At 45.8% G+C, this 26,668-nt stretch overlaps 1 protein-coding gene across 2 annotated transcripts in view; it reads left to right on the top strand.

Annotated features, from left to right (window-relative positions):
* LOC134945842 (NFATC2-interacting protein-like) overlaps positions 1–26,668 on the top strand; it is a 60,605-nt gene that overhangs the window by 11,229 nt on the left and 22,708 nt on the right. The window contains exons 1-7 of one of the 2 annotated variants that reach the window (XM_063935364.1): positions 18,863–18,927; positions 21,127–21,237; positions 22,285–22,372; positions 22,557–22,668; positions 22,746–22,823; positions 23,948–24,110; positions 24,539–24,683. In XM_063935364.1, coding sequence (XP_063791434.1) covers positions 18,895–18,927; positions 21,127–21,237; positions 22,285–22,372; positions 22,557–22,668; positions 22,746–22,823; positions 23,948–24,110; positions 24,539–24,683 — 730 coding nt within the window. In that variant the 5' untranslated portion in view covers positions 18,863–18,894. Of the gene's footprint in view, positions 1–18,862; positions 18,928–21,126; positions 21,238–22,284; positions 22,373–22,556; positions 22,669–22,745; positions 22,824–23,947; positions 24,111–24,538; positions 24,684–26,668 lie in introns of those variants that run through there. The other variant, XM_063935363.1, reaches the window with a different exon arrangement.

The raw sequence follows: 26,668 nt of genomic DNA, 5'->3' as shown, positions 1-26,668 counted from the left end.
GACCTGTGTGTGTCTTCATGATGAAGCTTTTATTTCACTTTGGTCCCTTGAGTGTTTGGGGACTTAGGGGTCTATGTACTAAGCCTCAGAGAGAGATAAGGTGGACAGAGATAAAGAACCAGCTCTTAACTACTATGTTACAGGCTGTGTTTGAAATAAAAAAAAGGTAGGAGCTGATTTGTTGGTACTTTATCTCTCTCCAGTTTATCACTTTCCAAGGTTTAATAAACCTGAGCCTTATTGTGATACCCTGCCTGAGCAAGTTATCTATTATATAGCTAATTGAGGAGGAAAGTGACTGTTGCAGTAAGAAACAGAGAGCTGCAGCATATACTGTAGGAGGAAAATGGGTTAAGCAGCCATTTTGAGAGCCTGAGCAAAGGAGGTTGCACTGGCCCAGGGGTGTATCTAGGGGTCCGAGCGCCCCTGGCAAAGTAAGGGGCTGGCGCCCCCCCTAAACACATTTGGAGTAAGGTGTGAGTATTGGAAATGGGGCATGGTCTTGTGGGGGAAGGGTGTGGACACAATAGTACTTCCAATTCAAATTATGCCACACAGTAGTGTCCCTCATTCACATTACACCGCACAGTAGTGTCTCGTAATCACGTTACACCATCCCTCCCCCCTAACCCACCTTTCCCACAGCCTGACCGTAACCTACCCGACTCCCCCAAAAGCCTCTTCAGTGGTGCCTAACCCTAACCCACCCTTCCTAATCTCCCTCCCTGCAGCCTAACCCTAGCCCTCCCACCCTCGCAGCCTAACCCTAACCCTCCCACGTGGCTTGCCAGTACAGACTTTGGCACCAACTCGATCCGGATTTTGGCATTCTCCATCGCTATCTATGATGGGATGCCAGCATCAGCATTTCCGAGCAGTGTCAGGATGCTGGCGTCGGCTTTGCGACCGCCGGGATGCCAAATGACGGCATCTTGACTGCATCCTGAATGAAATGCTAATGAGATGCTGTGAGATGAGCCTCAAATGGACCCAGCCATTAACCAAACACTATTAGTTGGACGGTAGAAGTACTTCCTGTTAGAAAAAACATCAGGGTGCCATCACTTCCAAAATAAAATGATCAATTATACAATTAACTGATATACGTTTCCTTGAACATGGCCTTGAAATACACTCAAGTTAAAGTTTTCATTTACTTACTACTTACTAACATCTAACATGCATGAAAATCGTGTAGATTTCCAGATTCTACAGTCCCTTCTCCCAAACACTGACACTTTTGTATTATCTTCAACAACAAATAGATCTATAGCACTGTGCTATATAACAATTGCTGTGTACCTGGTGAGAGTCTGTTACTGCCGGCGCAGCGCCGGTGTCCGTAAGCACCGCACTGCACTAGTGATCAGACTAGTGTCCAGCAGCACCGCACTGCACTAGTGATCAGACTAGTGTCCGGCAGCACCGCACTGCACTAGTGATCAGACTAGTGTCCATCAGCACCGCACTGCACTAGTGATCAGACTAGTGTCCGGCAGCACCGCACTGCACTAGTGATCAGACTAGTGTCCAGCAGCACCGCACTGCACTAGTGATCAGACTAGTGTCCGGCAGCACCGCACTGCACTAGTGATCAGACTAGTGTCCATCAGCACCGCACTGCACTAGTGATCAGACTAGTGTCCGGCAGCACCGCACTGCACTAGTGATCAGACGGGATGCGGTCAAGATGCCGCCGGCCGGAATCCCGGCGGTCGAAATACCGATGCCGGAATCCCGACCGCCACAATCCCGACATATTCTCCCTCCGTGGGTGTCCACGACACCCACAGAGAGAATATAATAGTGTGCTGAGCGTAGCGAGGCACGGTACCCGCAGCGCGTCGAGCGAAGCGAGCCCGCAAGGGGCTGCGCTACGCTCGCCACCCCTGTCGGGATTGTGTGGTCGGGATTCCGGTGTCGGTATTTCGACCGCCGGGATTCCGGCCGGCGGCATTTAGTACTGATCCCGATCAGACTAGTGTCCGGCAGCACCGGCAGACTCACAACCGGCAGTCCGGCAGACTCGCAATAAACTACAGTTCCCAGCAGCCCTTGCTGCCAGGAGCTCCCAGCAACAAGGGCTGCTGGGAGCTGTAGTTTATTTTGAGTCTGATTACAAGTGCGGTTCTGCCGGACACCCGCGCCGCTCCAGCAGTAACAGACTCTCACCAGGTACAGTCTGACAGTACTGCTTTTCTATCCTTTGGCCGCGGGTGGCACAGCCAGGCGGCGCCCCCTCCTTGCCTGGCGCCCCTGGCGAGTGCCATCCTGGCCAATAGGTAGATACACCCCTGCACTGGCCACCAGGTCTGATAAGTTGGGCAAATGTTGTATCAGGGAGAGCAGAACTTGAAGGCGGATGCTGTATTCAAGAAACACAGCGGTGACACTGTGCAGTAACCTGACTGAGGCATCCCCAGTCAGAGCAGCGGCCTCAGTAGCACACATCCTCCATGAGAGGCAGTCTTCAGTTATCACCGCTCAGCGGATGTGACAGGAAGTAGAGTCCTGTCCACTGTCGCCAGAGAGAGCAGTGAATCCAGTATTGTAGAGGAACATACACGGTAAGTGCACTCGTATAACGTGGATAAACCAAATAGCCTACATATATGAATGGTAAAGACGCAGGTGCGTACGCAGCAGAACACTTCATATTGAATGAATGAGGACGCATCTGTACATAGCATAAACTAGAGCAAAGATAATAAGCACTGTGGCTGGTTTATCAATGAGTTTTATCATACGCAATGAGTTGTTTTAAAACTTGTTGCGTATGGTAAATGGTGTCCCAGTCAATCAGCTCCCAACTGTCATTTTTCAAACACAATAGGAGCTGATCGGCTGCAGCATCATTTATCATAAGCAACGAGTTTCAAATATCTAAAACTCGATGATAAATGGACTCCATAGGCTGTTATCTTGGAGGAAACTTGGGGCCTAATTCAGACTGGATCGCGGTCTGAGGCCCTTTGGTGAGTGCGTGTGCGCACCCTGGGAGCCCTGTGAGATGCTAAAAGCGTCTCAGGGTTGTGATTGCTCTACCTGATTGACAGGCAGAGGTGGTAGTGGGGTGGAAGGTGGCGTGCCAAAGGCGTTAAAACGCTGTTGGCGGGGGGCGGTCCGGAGGACGCAGGCATGTCCGGACCATAGCGGGGGCGGGCCGTGGCGGCTGCGATCTGGGACACGGCAGGTAGCCTCCAGCCAGCGCAGATGGGCTGCGTAGGATCTGCTCTGGCAGGGAGCTACTCAGCGGGTACAAAAGCATTGCCGCTGTGATACTTTTGCACCATTGCGGGGGGTAGGGGGGGGGGCAGGGCCAGATTAGCCCTGTGCTGGGCGTCCCCCCGCATGTCTGAGAATCTGATCCTAGATGTGCTAAATTTATCACCTGCTGCTTGGCTGTCATTAATGAGGACCTCCCTCGTCTGTACATGTCCACACTGGATGAGATTGTAAAAGATCTGTCTCGTATCGGCCCTTCTGAGCGAGATCTTTAATTTTCTCGTCTAGTGAGTATGGGGCTTTAGAGCCAGTAGCATAAGGCTACTGTAGCAAGATGAACTACAGTATGTAACATGAGGGCTAGTGATGCATAAAACTGATCCATCATATAACAGGTGTAATTCCATAGAATGATGCTGCAACTTAGTAGCAGCGGCACTCATTCAGCTAAGCTTTCACTACTATGGAGAAGAAAATACTCCAGTGCTACTATTTATACTGTACAGTAAGTCTTCCCAGCTCAACCAGATCCAGGGTGAGCTACAGTACTATCTGTCAACCAGTTAGTGACCCTGAGGACATTTTTAGTGTGCTGAATGGAAATTTAGGGGTGGGGATTTGCACCCCCCCCCCCCTCTGTTTGTCTGTGACCCCTCCCCCTTTCCAGCACCTGATACATAATTATCTCCAGGAATGATCGAGCAACTACCATTGTTTGTCTGCTTGTGTGCAAGAGGCATTGAATGGGAGCAGTATTTGGAAGGCATGCTGTTCCTTGTAGTGCCAATGGGAGATCCTAGGTATGGCTCCCGGGTAAGTTAGCTCTGTCTGCATGTGTTTTAGTAGTAGCCTTTATCATGAGGCCTACTGTGACAAATTACATGGCCCTATGTGGGCACTGCTATTATGCAGTGTAAAGACTGCTGATATGGGAGAAGCCGTGAAGTGGCTCAGCAGCTAAACATGTGTTTGCAAACGTGTGACTAATTCTCTGAATTTCTATTACCAGATAGGTTCAGGTATGGTTACAGGTAATTTTTAGTGTGCTGAAGGGAAATTTAGGGGAGGGGATTTGCACCCCCCCACTCTGTCTGTTTGTCTGTGACCCCTCCCCCTTTCCAGCACCTGATACATAATTATCTCCAGGAATGACCGAGCAACTACCATTGTTTGCCGACCCTGAGGACACTACAGGTAAATGAAATGAGATGTACACCAATGAGGTCATGGTCTGGGTAAATGTATTTATTACCAGCTTTTTATATAGCGCACAAATATTCCACACACAGAGAATATTTGGCCATTCACATCAGTCCCTGCCCCAGCAAAGCTTACAATCTATATTCCCTACCACATGTACACACACATTCACGCTAGGGTTAATTTTGTTTGGAGCCAATTAACCTACCAGTATATTTTTGAATTGTGGAGGAAATCGGAGTACCAGAGGAAACCCACGCAAGTACGGGGAGAATATACAAACTCCACACAGTTAGCGTCATGGTGGGAATTGAACCCATGACCTACAGTAGTAATGCTAACCATTACACCATCCGTCACCTGAGAAAGATATAATTGTGACTTTAGGTTTGATACTGCAGTATTATTTATTATTATTTATTAGCAGTTTCTTATATAGCGCAGCATATTCCGTTGCGCTTTACAATTAGAACAACAATTATAGAACAAAACTGGGCAAAGACAGACAGACAGACAGAGGTAGGAAGGCCCTGCTCGCAAGCTTACAATCTATAGAAGCAGTATAATGTCTTGTTGGGATATAGATCTATATTAGAGTGTTTTTGTGTTCTCTTATCACTCCACGCCTATTCTAGCATCAGACGGAGTACATTTCTTATAAGTGAGTTTATTTCTTAATTTCTATCTACAGGAAGTAGTGACTTTATTAAATTTCAGAAAAAGGTTAGTTGAAATGGTGTATTTTAGGGGGGAGGTGGTTGATAGTCATAAGGTCGGCACCATGAAGTCAACATGATCGGAAAGTCGGCATACGGCCAACACTTTTTTTTTTTTTAATAGTTTCACATTTATGCAACTTTTGCTGCATTTACTATCCATGTAACCAACTATTACCTTTAGTAACCTTGCGGCAAGTGAAGCGGAGCGAGACGCCGAGCCTGAAACGCACGGTGATTGAAGCGAGCCCGCAAGAGGATACATTTCACCAAATTTACTATCCATGTCAAAAACTATTATTAGTAACCTTGTGGTGAGCGGCGCGAGCCGCAGAGTCTGAAATGTGGCAAACAAGTACATTTCAACAACTTGGGGTAAAAAAAATTAACACCCCCCCAAAAAATTGTGTTGACTTTTTGACCCTGTCAACCTTCTGACTGTATCTTCTGTAACTCGCCCTTTTAGGGTGGTAACCAAAATGTTTGGTAATTTGCTTGCACTGCTGCTGATAAATTTGTGGTGCAGATTTTGACCTGAAAGCCTCTGAAGATTTCCTCAGAATAAAGTTCACATTTGTTTCCACTTGTTGTGTTTGATAATGTGAAATGTGTCAAGTTGTGTCGACGGCACTTTTACAGGTAGGCACATTGATTAAACGGTCAGTCTGCAGAGTGACCAATACCAGTGACGAAAGACTTCCACCATGTCCGAGAGGGTATTCCTGACTGGAATGCTGGGCGGGCATTGGTGTTAATTCGCCCAGCTTTGATTTAGCGTCCATGCAGCAAGTGTTCGGGTAGTTGGCGGACCGCCCGTACACACAGCTAGATTTGCCAATATATCTGCAGATAATGCTGGCTCGCGATAATGCCCATTGGGTGCCCAGCATAAATAGGGCTGAGTAGCAGGGATGGCCCTTCAGCAGGCTGCAGCAGGAGAGGTGTGTATTCTTCTGAAGAAAACGGATTTCTGTTGTCGGTCTCCAGTGTAGCTAGGAATTGGTGTCCGAGGCATGCAGATCTGGCATTATATCCCATCACAAACTTTAGCCCACACCTATTTCTTATCATGCTTTGTCATCCCCCTGAGCCGCAGACTGCTGTGGTAACATACAGCTATATCCATACAGAAAACGTATTATTTATTAAGTTTCTTATATGGTGCAGCATATTCCATTGCGCTTTACAATTAGAACAGTGATGGAACAAAACTGGGTGAAAACAGAGACATAGAGGTAGGAAGGCCCTGCTCACAAGCTTACGCTCTATAGGGAAATAAGCATTGATACACAAGGATAGATGCTACCTATTACATAATGGTCCACCAGTTCTTACTGGGTGTAGTATGGTATGCCGGCGGTCGGACTCCCGGTGACCAGCATACCGGCGCCGGGAGCCCGACCGCCGGCTTACCGACAGTGTGATTAGCGCAAATGAGCCCCTTGCGGGCTCGCTGCACTCGCCACGCTGCGGGCACGGTTGCGCGATACGCGCGGCATGCTGTTTTATTCTCCCTCCAGGGGGGTCGTGGACCCCCACGAGGGAGAGTAAGTGTCTGTATGCCGGCTGTCGGGATTCCGGCGCCGGTATACTGTGCGCCAGGATGCCGACAGCCAGCATACTGAAGACCACCCGTTCTTAATGGGTTGTATATGATCACCCAGCAATGTTGGCAAAGTGTCATGAGGGTGTGAGTAAAGAAAGACAAGATATGTGATGTTATGTGTACTGTACAGACGGGATGTTATTAGATAGGGAAGCACTGTAGGTTATGTGGGTGGGTCTGGAATTTGGTAGGCTTGTCTGAAGTGATGAGTTTTCAGGGAACGTTTAAAGGTTTGGAGACTAGAGGCGAGTCTTATTGTGCGTGGGAGGGCATTCCACAGAGTGGGTGAAGCCCAGATAAAGCCATGTAACTTTGAGTGTGAACAAGTAATATGTGTGGATGAGAGACGCAGATCTCTGGGATTTAGAATTACAAACCACTGATTGTGTGTGGAATCTTGGCGTTGTCCTGGATGATGGCTTGACACTTAAACATCAGATATCCGTCACAATCAAATCCTCATTCTTTCACCTGAGAAACATAGCCAGAATCAAGCACTTCCCTCAGATCTGCCAAAAGTCATACATGCATTTGTATCATCTCGATTAGACTACTGTAATGCCCCCTACCTTGGTTTCCCAGCAAAAGAATTGCATTGATTACAGCTGGTGCAAAACACAGCTGCCAGGCTGTTAACCAACTAGCCCCGTTCTAGCCACATAACACCCATCCTCTACTCCCTCCACTGGCTGCCTGTAAGATGACGAAGCATCTTCAAGATTGGCTTACTGAGTTTCAAAGCATTACATGACCAAGGCCCAAGGTACCTGAAACAGCTTCTGACCCCATACTGCCCCACTCGATTACTGCGATCTGTAGATGAAGGACTTTTAGCAGTACCTAGAATCTACCGTAATTCATCTGGGGGTCGAGCTTTTAGTCATGCGGCTCCGACTCTATGGAACTCACTTCCCCGCACAGTGCGAGAGGCCCCAACTATAGAATCCTTCAAAAGTAGACTCAAGACTTTCCTGTTTACTCAGCATTTCCGTAATGTCCCTTTAGTATCTCCATGATTCTGTATTTTATGAAAAGCTGTTCTTTACTTCATTATTTTCCGTACTATATTATGCCATGTATCTGTTAAGCGCCTTGAGTACTATTGGAAAAAGAGCGCTATATTAATTTATTATTATTATTATCTTGTGCAGAGCGGAGAGGTCAGGGAAGGGAGTTATTTTGAAATGAGTTAAGAGAAGTATGTTGGTGCACGGAGCCGGTCCTAACCAACATGATGCCCTAGGCAAGATTTTGGCTGTAGCCCCCTAGCACCACCGCTAGTTCCGCCTCTGACCTTGCACCCCTTTCTCAGCACCATCACCCCTCACCCATAGCAGTCCTAATTTTGGTGCTCCCACCACCTATATTTTAAATAAGAACAGTGTGCACATTTGGCGCACAGCCCAAAAAGGGGTGTGTTTGCTGGCAAGGGGCATGGCCACACAGTAGTACCCCCCAATTCAAATTACACTGCACAGTAGTACAACTTTATTCACATTATATCATGCGATAGTTTCTTATTCACGTTACATCACACAGTAGTACCACTTTACTTTATAAATGTTATTCCTCACAGTAATGCCCCTTATTCACAATACACCACCATATTGCTCTTGATTCACATTACGCCACACAGTAGAGCACCCTATACACATAATACCACACATTAGTAATGCCTTTATACACATAATACCACACAGTAATGCCCTTAACACACATGACACACATTATTAATGTCCTTATAAACATAATGCGCCTTATACATTATGCTAACCTTTATTAATGCCCTTGCACACAAAATGTCCCTTATCCATATGCCGCACATTAATGCCCTTATACACATAATGACACACATAATGCCCCTTACACATATTCCGCAAATTATTAATGCATTTATTCACATGACACACATAATGCCCCTTACACGTATGCCGAGCACTATTGCGCAACTAACCTACCCACACAGCACTCACACAGCCGCTAACACTGTGGTCTCTGCTTGGATACAGATGTGTCCTCATACATCTTGCATTAATGCGCCATGCAGCAGGAGATGCCTGGCATGAGTCAGCTGGCAGCTCTGCTAACGTCTGGCGCCTGTTTTTATGAAAATGCATCTTATTTGCATTGCTATGTGGCTAGGATGCAGAAGCAGCTTCTGCTGATTAAAATGATATGCAGAATGTCTATATACTCTGTGCTACTGTGGCTGTATCTGCATACGAAATGCTGCACACAGTATGTAGGCATGCCGCATATCATTTTAATCAGCGGAAGCTGCTGGTGCCCCATAGCATATCAAATGCCCTAGGCATTGGCCAAGTTTACCTATTCCTAGGGCCGGCTCTGTTTGTGCAGTTTGGTTAATAGCCTTGTATGTAAGTCAAAGTATTTTATATATAACACGGTAGAATACTGCTAACCAATGGAGGGACTGACAGAGCGGATCAGCACACAAGAATGTCTAGCGAGGAAGATTAGCCTCGCAGCTGCATTCAAAATGGATTGTAGTGGTGAGAGCCTATGTTTGGGAAGACGGTCAGGAGACTATTACAATAATCAATGCTGGAGCTAATGAGAGCATGGATTAGAGTTTTTGCTGTGTCTTGTGTAAGGTATGGTCGTATTTTGTATATGTTTCTTGGATGTATGTAACATGATCTTGAGACAGATTGAATGTGGGTAACAAAGGACAGTTCAGAGTCAAGGATGACACCTAGGCAGCGAGCTTGTAGGGTAGGGATGATTGCAGAGTTCTCAACAGTGATAGAGCTATCAGGTTGGGAACTATTATTGGCCGGTGGAAATATTAATTCTGTTTTGGAAATAGTAAGTTTGAGGTGGCGAGATGACATCCAATGGCAGAAAGGCATTCAGTGACACGGCCCAATACAGATGGTGATAAATCTGGGGAGGGTAGGTAGATGTGGGTATCATTTGCGTACAGATGATACTGAAATCCGAAAGAGTTGATTAGTTTACCAAGAGATGAGGTATAGATTGAGAAAAGCCGAGGACCTAAGACTGAGCCTTGTGGTACTCCAACTGAGAGAAGTAGCGAAGGAGAGGTGGAATCGGAGAAAAGAACACTGAAGGAGTGATTAGATAAGTAGGAGGAGAACCAAGAAAGGGCTGTGTCTTTAAGACCTAGGGATTGTAGTTTGTATGAGAAGAGTGGTCAACAGTGTCAAAAGCAGCAGAGAGATCAAGAAGACTAAGTAGAGAGTAATGTCCTTTAGATTTAGCAGTGACCAAACCATGCACTTCCTTAGTGCTGTCTCTGTAGAGTGTTGGGCACGAAATCCTGACTGAAGTGGGTCCAGTAAGCTGTGAGTTAAGAAAGTGTATGAGGCGAATGTAGGAGAGTCTCTCAAGCGGCTTGGAGAGGCGTGGGAGCTGAGAGAAGGGACGGTAGTTAGAGAGAGATTTAGGGTCAGTTTTTTTTTTTTTTTTCAGAATGGGAGTAATCACTGCATGCTTGACCAGTGAAGGAAAGATACCAGTAGACAGATTACAGATTTTAGTTCAGGTTGGGATGAGCACAGGAGACAGAACTTTACTTATTTGTGAGGGTATAGTTAAGGGGAGAGGTAGAGTAGCAAGATGAGAAGGGTGCAGATACTTCATCTTCATTTGTGGGATCAAATGAAGAGAATGTGTTAGAGGGTTCAGGAAGGGAATTGAGCAGGTCACTTGCTGTGGAAGAGCATACCATTTTCTTTTTAGATCTTATCAATCTTGTCCTTGAAATTGGAAGCAAGATCTTGCGCACTGATAGTGGCTGGTGGGTTGGGTGAGGGAGGGATAAGAAGTGATTTAAATGTATTATAAAGTTGCTTGGGGTTAGAGGATTGAGCAGAGATGAAAGATTTGAAATATGTTTGTTTGGCAGTGTCCAGAGCATTACGATAAGAGTGGTACACAGTCTTATATGTGAGTCACGAGATTTATGCCACTGGCGTTCTACTTTACGTGAGTTTTTGTAGGTGTCTTGTGTATTTAGAGTGCCACGGTTGACATCCAAGTCTACGTGGAGTGTGATGGGTAGCCGTAGCCACTTCATCTAGTGCTGTTTCTAGAGTTTGGTTAAAGTGTGATACAGCAGTATCAGGAGAGGTGAAATTTATAAATTGGTGAGAGCAGTGGTTGCAGTGAGGTAGATAGTTGTTGAAAATCAATAGCGTTAATATTTCTGCTGGTTAGAAAAGGTTTGGTAGACTTCATGGACACTGAGGTTGAAGTAATGGAGGACAGCATGCTGGTGATAAGGTTGTGATCTGAGAGAGGGAAAGGAGTGTTAGTGAGTTCAGAAACAGAGCATAGACTGGTGAATACAAGATCAAGGCAGTGGCCCTCCTGATGAGTAGTGGAGTCAGTCCATTGGGAGAGGCCAAAAGAGGAGGTTAGAGAGAGTAGTTTGGAGGCATGGGGAGATTGTGGACTGTCAATAAAGATATTGAAATCACCTATAATGATGGTGGAGATGTCAGAGGATAAAAAGTAAGGGAGCCAAGCAGAAAAATTTTCCAGAAACTTTCTGGGTTGCCCAAGTACGCGATGGATAGCTGCAACATGCTGGGAGAAAGGGGTGAAAATCCTAATAGAATGTACTTCAAATTATGTAAATACAAGTGAAGGAACAGGTGGTAAAACTGTAGGATTTGGACAGTTATATTGCAACCCCACCTCCTTTACTATTATCAGGCCTGGGTGTATGTGTGAAGTGTAGGCCACCATGGGACAGCGCTGCAGGGGAGGCCGTGTCTGATTGATTGTGTGAGCCATGTTTTTGTTATAGCTAGCATATTGAGTTGTTTTTTTAAATGAAGAGGTCATGAATAGATGTTAATTTGTTGCAAACAGAGCGTACATTCCATAAAGCACATTTTAGTGACTTGGACGGAGATGCGTGATATTTATAAGGTTTGTTGGATTTATATTCCATTGTGAATCATCTGAATGTGAGCGTGGTATGTGGATGGGAACTGGATTTGGGGATATGTCACCAGCTAGAAAAGGCAGAAGGAGAGAGGGATAGGTATAGTTGGGGGAGTCGTGTGATAGTTTCTTATGGTGACAGGTTAAAAGCTCATGAGTGTTAATAAGAGGGGAGTGGATTAACGAGGCTGCAATGTGTATGGAGCGATGACTAACAGGAATAGTGAAGGATGTTGCCATTTTATAGAGGATACCATGAAGTGCTATTAGGAAAAATAGTTTGTGGTACATAGTGTTTTTTAAATAGAAGTATAGATAAATAGGTAAGTGCTTAAGGAAAATGTTAGTTAAATGGTTTCCAATGTTTTTCAATGTTTGTTCAACTGTTGGTTTAACTGTTTTTAAATTTTCCTAACTTTGTCATTTCCAAACTTCGAATATTTCCAAACTCCGACAACTGCCTCATAACTGAATGCTAAGATATACTAGGTCTAATTAACAAAGGCTGCAGCTAAAGCCAATTGGACATCTGATCAAAGGACTTAAATTACCCTGTGTTAAAGTAAACACCAGTCTATGTATGTTAATAAACTACACCCCACTGACCAACATCTACACAAGATAAAATATCAGCTATAAGCAAGTACTAATATTATACAAATACATTTACATACACTGCTAAAATATACATTGGTGTGAATTCAGATTAGGAGTTGTAGTTTGCATGATTCAATGAGAAATCGCATACATTGAATACACAGATGAGGATGCTTGTGGGTTAATGCACAGATGCAGGATTCATCAATAAGAAATCACATACTTCACCATCACATTGCAAAGATCCCTCTATAGAGCAGCACTGCTGGCACTTGTTCCGCAGGTGGGATAAGAGGTAGCCAATACACACATGCATGGCAGAAGTGAAAGCCTGAGATCTGTGCTTTCAGTTCCACTAATAGGAACAAAGCATGAATTGCAAAATCAACATATACCATGCTGTTCAAAAGTTTTAGGCAGGTGTAGAAAAAATGCTGCAAGGTAAGAATGTTTCAAAAATAGAAGTGATAATAGTTCATTCACTTTGCATGTTAATTGATAAACAGAAGAGTAATCTAAATCAAATCAATATTTGGTGTGTCCACCCTTTTCTTTCAAAACAGCATCAATTCTTCTAGGTACACTTTCACAGACTTTTTGAAGGAACTCTGCAGGGAGGTTGTTCCAAACATCTTGGAAAACTAACCACATCATCTATGGATGTAGGCTTGCGCAAATCCTTCTGTCTCATGTAATCCCAGACAGGCTCGATGTTGAGATTAGGGCTCCGTGGGGGCTATATCACTTTCAGGACTCGTTCTTCTTTACGCTGAAGATAGTTCTTAATGACATTGCTGTATGTTTGGGGTCATTGTCCTGCTGCAGAATACATTTTAAGCCGATCGGATGCCTCCCTGATGGGAATGATTGATGGATAAGTATCTGCCTGTATTTTTCAGCATTAAAGCACAAAGAAATAGACAACATGCAAGGCCATCAGCTCAAAACTGGCAGAAACCAGTGGGAACCAGCTGCAACCATGCGGTCTGGTCAGAAGTTGTCGTCATGGAAAAATTGGCCAGAAAGCCATGCCTTTGTGGAAACAAGGCCAAGTGATTAAACTATGCAGAAAAACATAGGAAATGGGGTGTAGAAAAATGGCGGCAGGTGCTCTGGACAAATTTTTAATAACCAGGTTACTCACATTTGATGTTATGTTTTTATCAAATGTGAGTAACCTGGTTATTAAAAATCCTATGTTTTTATGAAAAACCGTGTTGCACTATTTTGCTTCATCTATTTTACATATTTCACTGGAGGAGGATATTTGATGACAACACATTCAAATTGGAGGATGATGAGCTTTATTTATCCCAACTGAATGTGAGTGTGTTACCTACTTCTCATTGGTTTATTTAAATTCCCAACGGTGTTACACTAAGTATTTCTCTCTTACTTGAGATTCCATTTGGGTGAAGGAATATCAAGTTTTCACTCCCATTTTGGTGGATGATGAGCATTTATGACCTAACTCAAATGTGAGTGTGCTACCTATTATTAACACTAGTTTGTTGAATTATCCCAACGGTGTTACACTAAGTGTCTCTCCCTTATTTGAGATTCTACTGGAGGAAGATACATGAGGCTATTACTCTCAAATTGGGTGGATGACGAGCATTAATTATTCTAAGTCCATGTGAGTGTGCCATTATATTATCAATTCCGTACAATTCCCCACAGTGTTACACTAAGTGTCTCTCTCCTATCTTTGAGGTACTACAAGTTGGGAAACACTTATGGAGGACCAAAGACGAAAGGGACTGTATTGACTTCCTTATTCAATATCTTGTACATGGAACATCTTCTCTGCGCCACAGGGTTTTCTCTTTTTGTTTCTGTAAGATAGGAGCTTATACAAAAGTGACGGCCTGCACCCATCTTCAAGGGGAACGAGAATACTAACTGAACAGTTTGGATGCTTCATCAAGAGCTAATTAAACTAACAAAGGGGGGCAGTGAACCAAATAGGAATAAAGAAATCTGCTCCCCCAACACAGAGGTATTGTTTCTGCAGGCAAAGGGAATAGGAAGCATATCCACAGCAACAGAAGATAATTCAGATCAAAACCAAATAAAAATAGGCAGAGAGAAGAACATAGCTAGGAACAGAAAAAGCACAAACAAAACTCTAAAAGCTATGTGTGCAAATGCTAGGAGCTTAGGAAATAAAATCCCAGAACTAACTGCAATAATGACAAGGGATGATCTAGACATTGTGGCAATTACAGAGTCATGGTACAATGAAAATCATGACTGGGACATAGCTATACCGGGATATACTTTGTTTAGGAAGGACAGAATTGGAAAAATCGGAGGAGGGGTAGCAATGTATGTAAAAAATGCCATAAATACTACATTAATACAAAGTATTGAAGAAAAAACTGAGGCCCTTTGGGTGACCATAGAAACAGGGGAAAAGTTGATTATTCGTATTGGCGTGATATACAGGCCACCAGGTCATGAAGAGGAACTTGACAAGAACCTATTGCAGGACATAACTAAAATGGCATTAAAAGGAGAGGTAATAATCATGGGAGACTTTAATCTTCCTGATGTAAACTGGGAGGTGTCTGTTGCTAGTTCCACTAGAAGTAGGAACATTTTAAATTCCCTTCAGGGAGCATCCCTCCACCAATTGGTGAGGGAGCCCACTCGGAAAGACGCAATATTAGACTTAATACTTACAAATGGAGACAGATTATCGGACGTAAAAGTGGGTGAAAACCTCGGATCCAGTGATCCTCAAGCAGTATGGTTCAGCATTAAGACAGAGACTGACTCGTCCCATACAAAAACAAAGGTGTTGGATTTTAGGAAGGCTGATTTTGTAGGGATGGGAAAATGTGTAAGCGATTCTTTGGCAGAGTGGAGGAACTTGGAAACAGTGCAGGAGAGGTGGAAAACATTCAAATGTGCAATATTGAAGGCAACAGACCTTTGTATCAAAACTGTTAGGAAAAACACAAGGAAAAGGAAGCCAGTGTGGTTTGCAAAAGAAGTAGCAAATATTGTGAGAGCAAAAAAGATGGCTTTTAGGAAATATAAGCAGACACAAAATAATGAAGACAAAAAGATACATCTTGTTAGACAGAAGGAGACAAAGAAGGTAATCAGATGTGCAAAGGCACAAGCTGAGGAGAAAATGGCCCAGTCAGTGGGTAAAGGAGGCAAAACTTTTTTTAGGTATATAAGCGAAAAGAGAAAAACAAAAGGCGGAATTATAAAACTAAAGACGGACACTGGGAGTCTTGTTGAAGGAGACAATTTAATAGCAGATCATCTTAATGATTATTTTTGCTCAGTATTTACTACTGAAAGAGAGGGGAAGGGGCCACAGTTAAGTTGCAGGGATATTCAGGAAAATGAAACCAGTACATTTACAGAGGAGAAGGTCCTAACAGAACTCTCAAAGCTGAAAGTGGACAAATCTATGGGGCCAGATGGGATACATCCAAGGATACTAAAAGAACTTAAAGAGGTGCTGGTAGCACCATTGACAGAATTATTTAACCAGTCATTAGCTACAGGATAAATTCCAGGGGACTGGAAAAGAGCAAACGTAGTCCCACTGCACAAAAGTGAAAGCAAGGAAGAGGCAAACAACTACAGACCAGTGAGTCTTACATCAGTAGTAGGGAAATTGATGGAAACACTCTTAAAAGAAAGAGTTGTAGATCATCTCAAATCCGGCAATTTACTGGATCCCAAACAGCATGGATTCACTGGTGGGAGATCATGTCAAACAAATCTTATTGACTTTTTTGATTGTGTGACTAAAGTGATGGATAATGGTGGAGCCATGGATATAGCTTATCTAGACTTTAGTAAGGCTTTTGATACAGTTCCACATCGCAGACTGCTAAATAAACTTGAAAGTTTGGGATTGGATATTAGGATTATTGAATGGATAAGATCTTGGTTGAAGGATAGAAAACAGAGTTGTGGTAAATGGAGTGCATTCACAGGAGGGAAATGTTACCAGTGGAGTACCCCAGGGATCTGTACTTGGACCAGTGCTTTTTAATATCTTTATTGGTGACATTGCAAATGGCATTAAAGGGAAAGTATGCCTTTTTGCAGATGACACAAAGGTATGCAACAGGGTAGACACACCAGGTGGGGTAAAACAAATGATTGAGGATCTAGGTAGACTAGAGGAATGGTCAAGAGTCTGGCAATTACAGTTTAATGCCCAAAAATGCAAAATCATGCACTTGGGTCTCAAAAATCCTAAAGCTAAATACAGTATTAATGGCACTATACTGGAAACTACTGAGGAGGAAAGGGATCTAGGAGTCACTATTTCAGATGACTTAAAGGCAGGTAAGCAATGTAACAAGGCAATGAGGAAGGCTAGTCAGATGCTTGGCTGCATTGGGAGAGGAATCAGCAGCAGAAAGAAAGAAGTAATAATGCCACTGTATAGGTCATTGGTACGGCCTCATCTAGAATACTGTATTCAGTTCTGGAGGCCATATCTTCAAAAGGATATTAATACATTAGAAACTGTACAAAGGAGGGCAACTAAAATGGTGCATGGCCTACATCACAAAACATACCCAGAAAGACTAAAATCTCAATATGTATAGTTTGGAGCAGAGAAGGGAAAGGGGGGACATGATAGAAACTTTCAAATATATGAAGGGTTTTAACAAAGTCCAGGAGGGAAACATTCTCCAAATGAAGAGAAGCAATAGGACACGAGGACATGCACTGAGACTGGAGGGGGGGAGGTTCAGGGGAAATTTGCGGAAAAATTATTTCACAGAAAGGGTAGTGGACAAGTGGAATAGCCTCCCATCAGAGGTGGTAGAGGCTAAGACAGTAGAGCAATTTAAACATGCATGGGATAGACATAAGGATATCCTTACAAAGAAATAAGGATCAAATAAGGTTAGTGATAAAAAAAAATAATATAAAAAAAAAAAAAGGGGCAGACTAGATGGGCCAAGTGGTTCTTATCTGCCGACAAATTCTATGTTTATTTTTATTTAGTATATAAGCTACTTAATGGGGGTAAGGTGCAACTACGGAGATTGGTAGACTCTTCCAGGAGTTAGGGAGATTGCTACTATTCAGGGAGTCTCCTGGATATTCGGGGAGGATTGCAAAGTATGGGTTCAATACTACTATAAACCGTTCATAGCCGCTGTGTTTGTAATGACTGAACAATAAGTGCAATGTGCTGTGCTGCAGGGCAAATGCCGCACAAACTTCTGCCAACGTATGGTAACTTTTACATAAACATTGTGTACTAGGTGGCTCATCACGCCCTACGGGCGCTCTTCACACCGTCGCAAGGGGCTTGGGCCGTGCAATATTTGTATTATATGGAGTATTACCTCCAATCAAATCTTTAAGTGGTTACATATTGTACGGACAAAGGGCGTGCAATGGTTAAGGGTTCCGTAGCCCCTTGTGACGGCGTGAACAGCGCATGCAGGGGAAGATAAATCGCTTAGTGGGTGCTGTGGTGGGTGCGGGGGGAGAAGCGGATGGTGGAGGGGTTGACATAGGTGGGGGAGGGGCGATTGCTGGTGGGAGATGGGCAGTTGCGTCGGAGCAGTGGGTGGGGGAGGGCGTCTGTAGGGTGCCGTGAGTGGGGGAAGGGTGTTTGCGACGGTGGTGGTGGAGGGGTGGTTGCGGTGGGTGGGGGAGGAGCGGGTGTGCTGTCGGTTCTAAATCGGAGTGGGAGAAGGGACCTTCTGACGTCACTAGGGGAGGAGACATGTCACCAGGGGGAGGAGCTACGGCTGAACAGGGTACCCGAAAAGTACCCCCGCGGGCTCGCTTCGCTCGCCACCCTTTGGGCTCGGTGGCTCGCCACCTGATTACTAAAGGTATTAGTTGGTGGCGTGGATAGTGGAAGAACTATCCCGCTGGCTTAGCTCCTCCCCCTTGTGTCGTGCCTCCTCCCCCTGAAATAAAAGGTCCCTTAGGCCACTTGAATCTAGCATCTACCCTACCGCTAAGCCAATGAGAGCTCCTAGCCACTCCCAGCGTTATTCACACAGTCAGTGACAGATCTGGGCAAATATAAAGGAGACGCTAGTGTTTTATAGAACTATAGTTATTTCTTGCTGCAGTGCTCTGACTCCTAGTAACCACTCACTATATCGGTAGTATCCAATGGGTTTTTTTTTATTTTTTTTTTATACTTATGTGCCTTAAATTAAATGAACAAATAAAATAAAATTATAGCGGTTTTGATTGCATTACAATTTGTTTCATATCCACCCACAATGAAAATAATCCCCTTTGGAATATGTTAAATAGAATTATTTCCTGTTCCTATTACATTAGTGTAATGGTCATACTGATATGCAATCATTCTTACATCTATATATTGCCCTGTTGGGTGGTAACCATGTCTGCTTTTGCACTGCAGAGTGCAGACTCAGATCCTGCCCCCAGGCTGTGCTCTCTTCTCCACGCTGCTTCCCGTCCCCAGAACTACATCTCCCGGCATGCCGTGCGCCGCCCGGGTCAAGAGACGCGTACCTAGCAGAGAGCAGCCAATCAGCCACCCTGTGCAGCGGGATGGCGGTGATTGGCAGCTGGCTCGGCCAATGAGCGGGGAATGTAATAGGCGGGGACTATAAAAGGGAAGAGATGGCGGCTCACGGTTGTGTATCACTAGTTGATGTGAGTATATAGCGGTCACACAGCGGGGTGTTGGTTGTAATGCTAATAACTGGGGGGCAGATGCTGGGTGTATTACCCCTGGAGGGGGTACAGGCACTGTACAGAGAAGTGGCCATTTGGCAGGGGTGCAATGCTAGTCCTGTGGCCACAGTATCTGATGCAGAGCTTATGGCTGACCTGCTCTCCAGGTGTTGTGGAATGACCAGTGCTGGCTTGCCCTGCCATGGAACACATGCTGGGACTTGTGGTTCCACTGCGCGTCTGCCCAGGTTGGCCTATATAGCGTCCTGACTGACGTCCAATGGGCGGCGCAAGTAGTAGTTATTTATATAGCGCTCACATTGCAGAGAACATTTGGCCATTCACACCCGTCCCTGCCCCAGTTCCGCTTGCGCTATATTCCCTATCATATGTACACACACATTCACGCTGATGGCGCTTAATTATCACCCCACATGAGGCGGGGCTGTGCGACCCGATTTGCGTCATCCCCATAGAGTAAGCTTGCGAGCATGACCCTCTCATTACCCAGTCTTGTATTACCGTGTTCCCTATTGTAAAGTGCGACAGAATATTTTGGCGCTATAGCAGTGTAATCATAGCACCGCCCCTCACACCTTGCTGGCTGGTAAGACTGCTGCGCAGGGGGTGGTGCGGTTATGTCATGTACCGCTCGGCGTACGCTCGGTTCAGAAAACATGCTAAATCCGTTTGCAGAACTGACTTGCGTTTGACTGAGCATCACCCCCATTATTGTACAGTAGACATAAGAGGGGAGGTGTTTCGTAATCTGGTTTCAGATTAAAGATGGCCGTAAATTATGCCATTAACGGTCCAATCAGATTATCGACAGATCGGTCCGATGATTGCATAGTGTTTGACCGTGACTGATTTGTGATTATCATGCCCGACTGATCCTATAATTGGTCGCCGCATTAGGCAGTGTATGTGCTGCTTTGGCCGACCCCCTGACTGTTCCTCACGGGAGGAGTGGAGAAAATGTTTCCTCCCCTGGGGCGGAACTCTGATATGGTGTGGCCTTATACGCTGAGATATCTTTATGCCTTTGATATGATGGCCAAGAGGCTGCAATATAAAATGACGGTTGATGCTAGATTCAAGTGGCCTAAGGGACCTTTTACGTCAGGGGGAGGAGGCACGACACAAGGGGGAGGAGCTAGGCTAGCAGGATAGGTCCTCTACTATCCACGCCACCAACTATTACCTTTAGTAATCGGCCACCGAGCCCGAATCGTGGCGAGCTTACTTTTTGGTACCCTGTTTGGCCGTAGCTCCTCCCCCTGGTGACGTGTCTCCTCCCCTAGTGACGTCAGAAGGTCCCTTCTCCAACTCCGATTTAGAACCAACCATAAAATGACTGCTGGTCTGACAGACCTCTTTGACTATGCATGGTCAGCATTAGTAAAGGTCTGATGTAATCGGCTTTTAATAAACAGATATGACCTATCCTGAAACTCTCTGCATACGTTTGATTCCTGTTGTGCATTTTAGATCTTTGGAAAGCTGACAAATGGTTTCTGTTGCCCTGGGAATATTACACGCGTCTGACTAACGCCTGTCTAAAACATTGATTGCTTTCACTCTGGCCGCTGGGTGCTCAGTGAAAGTTGCAGGAGGGCGCATACATGCCATAATCTGTCAGCAAGTGCAATCCGGGCCACTAGCCGCCTTCACGAACCCTTATTTTAGGGGCTGTAAATAACTGTAAGGGGTGTCACCCGTGTAAAACTCCTCTTGGGGTTCCCCAGCAATATAGACACGGCCCCTGAACTGTTGCAGAATAGATCCTGCGCGCGCTCTGATCGGGAAAACATCGGAGATGTGCGCGGACTATCAGATTTTCGTACATCTCTGAATTAGGCACGAGGAGAAGAAGCTGGAGACTAATTTGTCACGTCATAATATGGGGAATTTATGAGTTTTAGGCAGAATCCCTTTTATAGGTCTTCATTTTAATAAGAGTATATGGACGGTAGGATACTTTGTCTTAATAGAATCTGCCCTAGGGTTCGTACTGTCTGAGTATGCCCCTAGCACTCGTCCAGTGGTAACTGTATTATTACTTTGGATTTATGTGGTGATCTGAGATCAGTGGGGAGGGATAAACGCCTGGACGGAACTATAGTAATCGTAGGACGTTATTGTATTGTGGTGACTGTGGCTTTCTGTGTCCTGCAGAGTGACGGGAGCAGCGACAGTGATGTAGCGGTGGTGATACCGCAGCGGGCAAAACGCCGGCGGATGCTTCCAGGAACCGTTCCCATCGCACCCACAGTGTACTCAAACAAGGTACGGTTCCATCTGACACTGCTGTGTACAAGGGTTGTCACCGCGGTGCACAAACCAAATGTCTGCCTAATAGGGGTGGGGGGTCCAAACTGGCCAACTACTCAAACTTCATCAAATGTTTTTGAGAATCCGATTGTGTCACAAACTTTGAGAGGAGCCCAAGTGCAGCCAGTGAGGATCTACAGCGGAGAGAGGATGTATATGGTCAGGGTGCACAGCAGATACAGGGCATATGTCCAAATAGGGGGAGGCGTCATGGTACTAATCTCCTATATAATAGCCCAGATCTGTGACTTTGTGACTCATTTGCTAACGCTGGGTGGAGTCACAACACTGGGCGGAGTTAGTCAAATGAGTCACAGATCTGGGCAAATCTATAGGAGACTAGTCTTTGCATAACTGTTCCATGCATAGCTGCTTTATGTTCATGAAGCATTTTGATCTTCATTGTCCCCTATTGCTGATCGTAGTGTGTGTGTGTGTGTGTATAGCATAGTGTTCATTCTAGCACCCTGCACCTTTCAAAATCCTTGCAGTTCCTCTTTCCTGCCTGGGGTGTCGCTCTCTGCTGTGGTGCTTCTCAGCACACTCTGAGCTGTTACTCAGTGCTGTGATATAGACCTGTGTGCTGAGAAGCACCAGAGCAGAGAGCGACACCCCAGGCAGGAAAGCGGAACTGCGCGGATTTTGAAAGGTGCAGGGTGCTAGAATGAACACCATAGCATGACAGGTTTTTATGTCTTCTCTATGAGAGCATGCTAGAAGGCCGTGCACATCATGCAAATAATGTTAAATCCTAGTTGGAGGTAACTTAAAGACTGCCTAAATGCATATTCCAGATACCTGTCCTTCCACCTAATACGTTGTATTCTGGTGCGCAGGTGGATTTAGGAGAGTAGCTCAGCTGTTTCCACCTGGGCTCCCTAAAAGCCTCTTACTCATATGGTTGGTTGTGTGATCTATGTACCGGTTGTAGACTGTCCTCGTTACATTACACCTAAATGTGTGGTTCGCCAGCATCTGTCCATCTCCTGTCATTACCTGCAGGTGAACAGTTCTCTGAAGCTGCTCTCTGATCGCCCCAGTACCTTGGATGAGATGGAGAAAGAGCTGCAGATGAAGCAGGGCTGCGATGGTGAGTCATGAGCCCTTGGGGTGGAGCAGGCGGTAATGGGATAGTAGGACTTTGATGTCCTCTTGGGATAGAGTTGTCAGTAATGGATGAAGGTGGTCAGATGACTGCTCGGGACGGAGTATGTTTTCTTGGAGAAGTCAGACTTCATACAAGCCCCACAATTCTGATGTCTCCACCTCTGCAGACCTAGAGAATGAAGCCATTGCAGAACCACAGGCCGCAACAGTGAAATTACCGATGTACGATCTGTCTGACTCGGACGCGGAGAATGAGAAATCGGATGTCCCGTGTCAGAGGTGACTGCTGGTTCCCAGTCTGTCGGCTGTTTGTGTCCTCAGCACTGGTGTGTGTTCCAACATTATTTCTTTCATAGGATCCGTGACTCCTCACCTTCGCCACCCCCCACCCCGAAGACGCCAGTAAGGAAAGGTCGGAAGAACAAGCAGATAAGGTACAGTAACCTCCACAGTGCACCGTTCTCCGTAGCCTCATGCGTCTGCCATTCTGGTGAGCTCCGGATTCTGTTCCGCGTTTTCCTGTTGGTTGGTCTGCGCTTTGTTTGTATAACCCCTTCATTGCTGGGTAGTGTTTGGGTAACTTTCCCTTTCACTCCAGCAGGCTGTATTGTGTGTGCGTCCAGTAAAAGCGTCAGGCGGTCGGCAGAGCTCGCCGATACTGCCCCACCTCCCATATGCACTGCACAGTGCTGCTGTTGCTTGAGACATGCAGGCTGTGATATCCAGTGTACACGGAGAAGGGGGTGTATCATTATCTGAACCAAGTGGGGTTACACGTTTTATTGGGTATTTTCCCACCGCTTTCACCCTACAAAGTACTGGACAAACCAACGACAATTGCTACAGAAATGAAGCGGTTACAAGTGCGTGAATAGGAGTGGGGGTGCACGGAATCCCGTTAGAGGGTTCGGCTGCAATCTTTTAAATGGATTGAACTGAATCCTAACAGTCACTGGGTTTTCTAGTTGCATGTGTCAGCACAATACAGCGCACCATCACTAGGGTTCTCATACCCAGCAATTGACCGCCATTACTGGACTGGGATACCCTTCCCATATAGCTAACCACCTGTTCCAGAGACCCTATTGCCCCAACACGCCACCCTTCCTCTTCTGAGTGTCCTGCCGTCTGCCTGTAGCTCCCAGCATCTGATTGAGATCTTATTTGGTGATCAGTGACCGAAATCACTGGGTATTGGGGTCATACAGGGCTACGAGGGCATAGGCATGCATGGATGGTCTGTCTGGGGCTGTAAATAGATTTGTACTGGATTCCTGGGAGAAAGTTCTCTAGTTTGCTACCTACTGTAAATGAGTGAGGGATATTGGCATTAGGGTCTGGCTTACTAATAGTGGACAAAGGTAGCAGTATGTAGGAAAACCTCACTGCCAGCTAGTGGGTGGACAGGCAGGTAGATTTCACTTTGTTAGTGAGGTTTAATAAAGCTTCGGTATGGTGGAATACAGACCTCTTGTAGCTGGTTCCTCCCACCCCTCCTGTCTGTGCAGCCAGGTCTCCTGATTGCTCTACTCACCTCTACACGCTTACTCTGTGGCAGGGAGATGGAGGCTAGTCTAAAGGATTTGGGCACCGTCCTGTCCCCGGTACACAACTCCATCAGCGATGACAATGACGTGATCATGGTCGGGAGCAGTCCAGCGCCAGAACTGACCATAAAAGTACGCCGGAGGGGGCAAATCTTCCGCATAAACATCCGGATGGTGAGTAGCTATCTGGCTGGCATTAAATGTTTGAGCCTGCAACTAGACATTTGGAGAGTTTGTTGAGGGGTGGGGGTGTATTTGTAGTGTCAATGCACAGAACATACATTCCAAAAAGCCAGCCCAGACGTAACCTCAGTTGTTGCAGGACTGCGGGTGTACCGGATTTCTCATTGGATCATCCATTGGTTTATTGTATTGATCACCGACCTGAAAATCCTTCACTTTACTTTTATTTAGCTTAAATGTGATCTTTAGGGTTGATGCGATGTATGTAATGTATGTATGTTATGTATGGTATGGTATGGTATGTATTGTATACACACGTGTGTGTGTGTGTATACAGTATATATGTGTGTGTATATGTATGTATGTGTCCCTGTGTCTTGGACTGTGGGTGTAATTTGAATAATGCTGTCTCTATTCAGATGGAACCCTTGCAGAGTCTGGTGGATTCTATGGCATCTCGGCTAGAGGTTGACTCATCACAGATACTATTGATGCAGGGGGACAGGGAACTTGATACAAAGGACACCCCAAAAGCCCTAAACCTTTCCGTGGCTGACATTATTGGTAAGATCTGATTAAGTTTAATCCCCTGCAGTTTCGTCATGAGAAGCTGAATCGCTGATACCTATAATTGTTTGTTGGGGATAGTTTGTATGAATCTGCTGCTATTATATTGCTTCAGTACTGGAGATATTTGAGAAGGGAATTCTGTTGTAGAGTCCTATGTCATTGTCCTGCCAGACCAATACAGAGCTGCCTACATCAGCCTCATCTGGCTGATAACAGAAAGCAATGGCTTAGTCAGCTCTGTCCGCTCCCCTATATGGCCCCACACCCTCACTGCCCGCTACCCTGCTGCGCTGTCTCTTGCTCCATCCTGTTCCGCCCCCCAAAGGCTCTTTTGTGCCCCTTCCCTCTTACAGCTGCATACTCTCCTCCTGGTGGGTCCTCCTTATTTCTCTTACATCCTAGAGGATGCTGGGGACTCCGTAAGGACCATGGGTATAGATGGGCTCCACAGGAGACATGGGCACTCTAAGACTTTAGATGGGTGTAAACTGGCTCCTCCCTCTATGCCCCTCCTCCAGACCTCAGTTAGATCCTGTACCCAGAGGAGACTGGGTGCACTGCAGGGGAGCTCTACTGAATTTCTCTGTAAAAGAATTTTGTTAGGTTTTTTATTTTCAGGGAGCACTGCTGGCACCAGGCTCCCTGCATCGTGGGACTGAGGGGAGAGAAGCAGCCCTACTTAACTGATAGGCTCTGCTTCTTAGGCTACTGGACACCATTAGCTCTAGAGGGTCGGAACACAGGTGTCGTCCTCGCTGTTCTTCCCGGAGCCGCGCCGCCGTCCTCACAGAGCCGGAAGATAGAAGCCGGGTGAGTATATGAAGAAAGAAGACTTCACAGGCGGCAGAAGACTTCAGATCTTCAGTGAGGTACCGCGCAGCGGTCGCGCCGCGCGCCATTGCTCCCACACAGACACAGCAAGGGTGCAGGGCGCAGGGGGGGCGCCCTGGGCAGCAATAATTACCTCAAATAAGACTGGCACCAGGCTTAGGTACTGCGGAGGCAGTATTTTATAAAACCCCCGCCAGTATAAAGAAATTGAGCGGGACCCAAGCCCGCTGTCCAGGGGGCGGGGCTTGATCCTCCAGCACTAACCAGCGCCATTTTCTCCACAGCATGCTGCAGAGAAGCTTCTCCCAGACTCTCCCCTGCTGAACCAAGTAACGGGATAAAAAACGAGGAGGGGGGCACATTTATTTGGCGCAGTTCATATACAAAAAAGCGCTGTATAGGCTGGGACTGTTTTCAGTGTCTAGTGGAGCTGGGGTGTGTGCTGGCATACTCTCTGTCTCCCCAAAGGGCCTTATTGGGGGACTTTCCCCATATTCATAAATCCCAGAGTGTGTGGGGGTGTCGGTACGTGTGTGTCGACCAGTCTGAAGTGGAAGGCTCGTCTAGGGAGGATGCAGAGCAGATGGTGGTGGTGTCTCTGTCGGCACAGCCGACACCGGATTGGTTGGACTTGTGGAATGTGTTAAATGCAAATGTGACGTTATTGCATAAGAGATTGGACAAAGCAGGGAGTCAATCCATGGCTTTGGCGGTGTCACAAGACCCTTCAGGGTCCTATAAACGTCCCTTTTCCCAGGTAGCAGACACTGATACCGACACGGATTCTGATTCCAGTGTCGACTATGATGATGCGAGGTTACAACCAAGAGTGGCCAAGAGTATTCAATATATGATTATTGCAATAAAAGATGTTTTACATATCAGAGGACCCTTCTGTCCCTGACACGAGGGTCTGCATGTTTAAGGGGAAGAAACATGAGGTAACGTTTCCCCCATCTCATGAGCTGAACGCTTTATTTGAAAAGGCTTGGAAAACTCCAGACAAGAGACTGCAGGTTCCCAAGAGAATTTCTCTTGCGTCCTAGAGGATGCTGGGGACTCCGTAAGAACCATGGGGTATAGACGGGCTCCGCAGGAGACATGGGCACTATAAAGAACTTTAGAATGGGTGTGCACTGGCTCCTCCC

This window comes from Pseudophryne corroboree, chromosome 7 (assembly GCF_028390025.1).
Source record: "Pseudophryne corroboree isolate aPseCor3 chromosome 7, aPseCor3.hap2, whole genome shotgun sequence".
Lineage (NCBI taxonomy): Eukaryota > Metazoa > Chordata > Amphibia > Anura > Myobatrachidae > Pseudophryne > Pseudophryne corroboree.
The sequence above is the reverse complement of the archived record's forward strand: the minus strand, read 5'-3'. Positions and strand labels throughout refer to the sequence as shown.